Source organism: Uloborus diversus, chromosome 3 (genome assembly GCF_026930045.1).
Source record: "Uloborus diversus isolate 005 chromosome 3, Udiv.v.3.1, whole genome shotgun sequence".
NCBI classification, from domain to species: domain Eukaryota; kingdom Metazoa; phylum Arthropoda; class Arachnida; order Araneae; family Uloboridae; genus Uloborus; species Uloborus diversus.
This window is the reverse complement of record NC_072733.1, coordinates 160,379,664-160,385,663: the sequence shown is the minus strand read 5'-3', so window position 1 is coordinate 160,385,663 and position 6,000 is coordinate 160,379,664. Positions and strand designations below refer to the sequence as shown.

The 6,000-nt window shown below is 31.8% G+C and overlaps 1 protein-coding gene across 1 annotated transcript in view; it reads left to right on the top strand.

The window, feature by feature from the left end:
- Nucleotides 1-830: 830 nt before the first annotated feature.
- Nucleotides 831-6,000, top strand: part of LOC129219222 (hexokinase-2-like) — a 34,488-nt gene continuing 29,318 nt past the window's right edge. Inside the window, exon 1 of the mRNA XM_054853547.1 lies at nucleotides 831-1,067. Coding sequence (XP_054709522.1) covers nucleotides 1,044-1,067 — 24 coding nt within the window. The 5' untranslated portion in view covers nucleotides 831-1,043. The remainder of the gene's footprint in view (nucleotides 1,068-6,000) is intronic.

The window sequence follows — 6,000 nt, the reverse complement described above, 5'->3', positions numbered from 1 at the left end:
TGCACGTGACAGCTGTATATTTCGTTTCAAAATTAATATTAAAAAGTTATTGCAAACAAAACATTTTTGTATGAACATCACACATACATTAGTGACTTCTTAGGCTAAAAATTTTTCTTCATTGCACATTTTAGATATTACTTTTAAGTTTTCGCGTGCAGGGAACTTAAATTAAAACAGGTCCCAAACTTAAATTTTTGGAATTGCGGAAGTTCTCAATTTGCCGAATGAAACTCCAAATTTCGCCGAATGATGGAAATTTTACAGAATCATCAGACAAATTCTCCGAATAAAGACATTTTTGGGAGGTCAGAGTGACCTCCCATCGGGGTGCCCCTGTTCACGTGCAGGACATGACCGTGGATTGGTCCTTGCGAGTTTCTTTTAAGAAATCTGTTCTGTTTAATATTTTATAATACAATTAAGAATCTTCGAAACAAATTCCTTACTATTTTAAAGAAGGAACCAATATTAAATTTTTATACGCGCTATAGTCTTTTTAAATTTACAGTGCAGCAAGTAAAGTATGATAAAATTATTCAGCATCAAAAAGCGTTCTCTCTCCCTCTCTCCCAATTTTCAATTAAAACAAGCAATCGGCAAGGTTAGTATTTGTATTTTGTGTTTTGTTTTTCCCTCTCATTTTCAATTACCTAATCATAATTGTCAACGCCGCACGAGCTGATTTTTCGTCTTCAGGTATAAATGATTGAGGAAGCCAGCTGAGCACATAATCCATACGGTGTCGCTCCAGTCGAGAATCTCACATTTATTACTTTAGGAATCACTGATTCTTCTTCATTTGATCCCGAATTGACGGCTGGCAACTTAAGATTTCCCTGATTGAGAGTTCTAACTGCATGCTTCCTTATCTTATCCAATGCAAGGTTGACGGCATTCTCCACCAATCGGCGACTCTCGAAACGTGACGTCAAAAACTGTTTATAATTCTACCGCAACTTGTGTTCTGCCACTACAGAGAAAATAACAATCCTGGCAAGTCGTTTTTAATGAGACCTTAAATTCAAAACTCAAAAAGTACCATGGTGGTCGGAAACAGAAGAAAGGTAAGAAATGATATTTCTTCTTGAAATTTGAAAAAAATTCTTCAGTTGTGGATGTCTTTTTTTTTCAGTATAAATATTTCTCTTTAAAATATATTTAAGTGTATCTTTATGTGGAAAAAAAAATTTTTTTTAAATAAACTATGCTTGTTTTTATGAAACTATCTTTTATTTGATCTTATTCAAAAACTTGTTATTATATAAAAACATTAATTTGAATTAGAATATGTCCATTTCCAAGTCCAAAAGCAGCAATATCTGTAAAAAAAAATAATAAAAATGCATTTAAAAGTAAAAAAATATTTTGTTTGTGCTCATAACCGGTTCTTTTAAATGAAATTCTTCCTATTTTCATCCTAATTTATAAGGCTAGTTATAGTTTGCAATGCAAATAATAACAAGTTAAAATTACTATAATTAGTAAACACTACAGCTAGAATTCTTGGCTTTTGCATGTAAATCCACTAAAGATTAATAAGTTTTGGTACTTTTTTTAATTAAACACTTGAGTTTTAATTTTTCTCCTGGAAAAAAAAAAATTGATGCTCCGTATCAGGGGCGCAACGAGGGGGTGTTGGGTTGAGAGTCAAAACCCACAAGAACCCTTCGTTTAAGATATATTGAAAATCGTAGCATGTTTTTTCTTGTACATGTATGAACTGTTTTAACCCGGAAGAGAAATTCGAGCTGCGATAGTGCTCAGTACACAAAGATGAGAAAGGAAATTCAAGTAACTTTTTATCCCATTTGAGAGTAAATAAATGTTGCCTGGGCCCACGCAAAATGGGGAAGTAATTGGTCTGACTGGCTTACAGAGAAAAAAATGTATTTAAGGCGCACAGTTTCAAAATAAACTGTGCACATATTTATGTTATTAGAACTTGGAAAACCCCTTTTCTAGTTTGTATAGAGCTTTGGGAAAAATATTTTTTTTTTGCGAATCCATTATGACAAACCGAAAAATTAATTTAAAAAAATCTCCATGTAGTTTCCTGTATTAGTTTACTCTAACTTAATTTAAAATTTTGTCTTTGACATAGGTCTTTGTTTTACAACATTTATCATGACACGTAATTAGTTTCTTAATTTGTTTTCTATTTGAGCACTAAAAAGAGTTTTAAAAATGAATCTTATTTGATGAATGTTAATTCATTTCTCTGATTTTATTTTAGATTTAAAAAAAGCTGTCATTTGTGTCATCATGATTGTCATTAAGGATATTGAGATACCCATAATAAAATGTTTTAAATTATGCTTACAGAAGAAATCGCAGCATTAAATTTATTTTTTCCAACCGACTTTCTTTTGACAGAAGAAATTTTTGAAAACGCGAAAGAGCTTAGTAGCTACATAAATACCATAAAATGGATAGCCTAAGACTAGTTTAAAAGCTGGGTATCTTTGCATATACTTTATGAGGAATAATTCCTTTATCCATGCATAAAGGATAATACAAGCAGTTGATAACGGATTAATTTAAAATCCGATGTTCACAACTTTGTTATGATAAAGGTAATCCTTACAAGCCCGAAACACGTGAATGCAATATTTTTGGCATTTTTAGTTGAATAACATCTATTCGCTCATATGTTAATATTTTTACCCTGATATGATAATTTTTAGCATTGAGGTTAAATATCCCCCCCCCCCCCGAAATTACCATTCGTATGCAGTAAAACCTTGCTACAAATATATTTTGGGGACCAAATAAATATATTGTTGTAGAGGATATAGTTATTATCACCATTTTTAATAATTCTTACAGTGGTGAAAAGGAATAAGTGTACACTAAGCAGTAGGTCTTCTCTTGTCGGAAAAAAGGGCAAAAGTTCATAAAATAGAATGTTTTTCATTGTTTGAGAACCAAATTATCGCAATATAGGGGGGTTGAAAATTAAAAATAAAAGTTTTACAGGGGTTTATTGCTGTAGAGAAGATCGCAAGATCGAAAGGAGAATAGCATTAACTCCTATGCGAGTTCACCGGGACCACGAAATATTATCGTAGTGGAGACATTATCGTTGTATCGGATAGCGTTGTAGCGAGGTTTTACTGTATTATTTTAAATATTAATCTGATTTATTTCAGTTGCTTACATTGTATCCGTAGCTTTCCTCAATTTCGAATAGCAAAAGTTTTTCACTCAAAAGAATTGAAACATTTCTGGGGAAACTGGAAAAACTTGTGTGTCGCGTAACTTATCACACATTGGTTGTTTCTGCCGTTTGCATCATATGAAAAGCTGCGCAATGTCATTTTCTTTTGTTTTTTTACTGTTTAGAGTAATGTTTCAGCGAACAGAAGTTGTATGAAAGGGGGTGTGTGCAAGGGTTTCTCGCATCACTGCTCACACGATCAAACACGTGACTAAGCTGGAGTGCGATCATCTTCTCCACCGATATGTATTCGGTAAAAAATAAATGAAACTACAGAAGGGGTGTTTTAATTTAAATGTGTTTATCCAGGGGTATTTCGATGGGAGGTCACAGGAGGTCGCTCTGACCTCTCAAAATTTGCCTTATTCTGCGGATTTTGTCTGGCGATTCGGCAAAATTAGCATCATTCGGTAGAAAATTGAGACTTTCCACGCTCCCAAAAATTTAAGTTCAGGGCGCTCCTGTGTTTCTTAACGTTTTATATGATCTAACCAAATTTTTTGTTCTTAATTTTAATAAGGGATTTTTAACTTATTTGAAGTTCAATGAAGTGCAATATAATAAGAAATAATGACGTTAAAAATGCCTATTTTACTTTTTAGCACAAAGGGGATATTTCTTTATCTTAAAGCGGCTATAGTTCATCAAAAAAGTTAGAGTTTAGATGCTATAAAAATAAATATAACTTAAAAATGTCGATTTTTTTTTTAAAATTAAGATTAACTATTGGAGTGAGTATATTTGTTTCCCTATTGGTTGCTTGAATTGAATCATCTGTTCCTACATTCATTTTTAAGTAGCATACTGCAATACATTTTGATTTTATTTTACATTTTGACTAATTAAACAATTATTTCGTTTTTTAACACATTTTTTACCTACCAAAATCTATTATCAAAAATCTCAAAATCGTAAGAAATGGAAGGAGAGAAAAAGAAGAATGTGTAACAATTAGCAAAGAAGATGTTGTAGCATTTAAATTTTAAAATTTAGCAATGAAATTGTTGTAACATTTAGATTTTAGTTATAAAGAAAATTTTTCAAATTTTGTTTGTAGGCGAAAAAAAAGTAAGAAGTGACCAAGGGGTTGAAAAATTCTCTGTATACAATGAAAAATATGAAATGGATATGGTATTGCTAACTGTCTATTTAGTAGAAAATTCCTTAAAAGAATTAAGAAGGATATGGAAAAACATTCTTTGGATGAAAACTGTACAGGAATATCAATCTATATAAATTACATCAGCGATAAAATAATCATAGACTAAAAGCCGGCAACACGTTTTGGTTACTAAGCCTTTCATAATATCTCATTTAAAGATCTTGACCTTCGTGTTGTACGTATATCTTGATAAAGAGTTATCTCAAGTGCTTAACTAAATTTTTTTTTTTGCTTTGACTTCTTCAGTGTGACTTTATATAATGGAATATACCCACTTGAACTCGATATCCTTGAACAGAACTATGTGCTTCTGAAGTGATAAGCAATGCCAAGATAAAGTTTCATCTTCAAAGTTACGATACACTTTTATATATCAAGTGGTACATATCAAAATAGAGAATGTAATTCAATACAAATAGAGTATTAAATCTTCTGTTATGCGTTCACAGATTGAAGAATACGAAGGAAATACTTTAAAGATCTGGAGTACATTGAGGTATGATATAAGCGTACAGGACTTGGTTCATTGCAAGAACACATTAACAGCCATATCTAATGAAATATTTGGCGACGTTCATTATGAGGGCAGCAATTAAGCTTTATGTAACATATTTGGATTATTTTCAAACATAAGCGAGAGAAATAGGATAAAAACAAGTTGGCGTTACCCTCTCCTTGGTGATTTCTAATCCCAATTTTCGTCACGTCTTGATTGGAGTTTCTAATTAGTGCTCCGAATTATGGAAACGTCAAGGACACTTAGCTTCAGAAATTCTCAAGTAGAAGAGGAATAAAGAAAGGAACTTTTGATCGTTTAACGTTACCTTCAAATTTTTATCCTTAGTTCAGTGATTCAGTTTACGATATGCTTGGCAAAAACTAGAAATGATCCATCTACTCCCTGCTGAAATCTTTTTGTGATATAACATAATAATTATATTAAATTAAAATGCTTAATATTGTCTTTAAAAAAAACTACTACTTTTTTCTTGGATACCTGTTTCCTATTTACTTTGGTACAGTTTTGCAAAGTTTAATGATAACTGATATTGGCGTATTATTGGATGATACGTGAGAATTGGCAGGAATGGGACAACTGCATTTATACGTTTATTCCATGAATTAAACTGTGCAAAATTATTTCTAGCGTGTCCAATAGATGTAGCAACTTTAGACTCTTGCTTGATTTTAATCTGTGTCATCTACTAGACAAGAGAGAATAAAAAGCTACTATAAGAAACACAAATACAGATAAAATCATCTCCAACGAGCCTTAACGAGTGAAAAACGAACTCGTTGTTTAAGTCGAAGAAAAAACAAATGTAAAATAAAAAGTACGTCAATTAAGAAGGGAAAAAAGACTAAATAAGACTTCAAAAGCATCTTTGAAAATTAGCTGCTTTCATAACATACGGTTCGAAAACGAGCAACATTTGGGATATTAAGTTACGTATCTGCCTTATGTTAGATGTCACTCGTCAAAAAGAACACATTGACAGATCAAAGAGCCTTGAATATGAGAAATGCCTAGAGATCTTTCTAAGTCTCATGTATGGAAAAAAAAATATGACAGAGAGTAAATATTAAATTATTGCCGAATTGGCAATTTGTCATAATG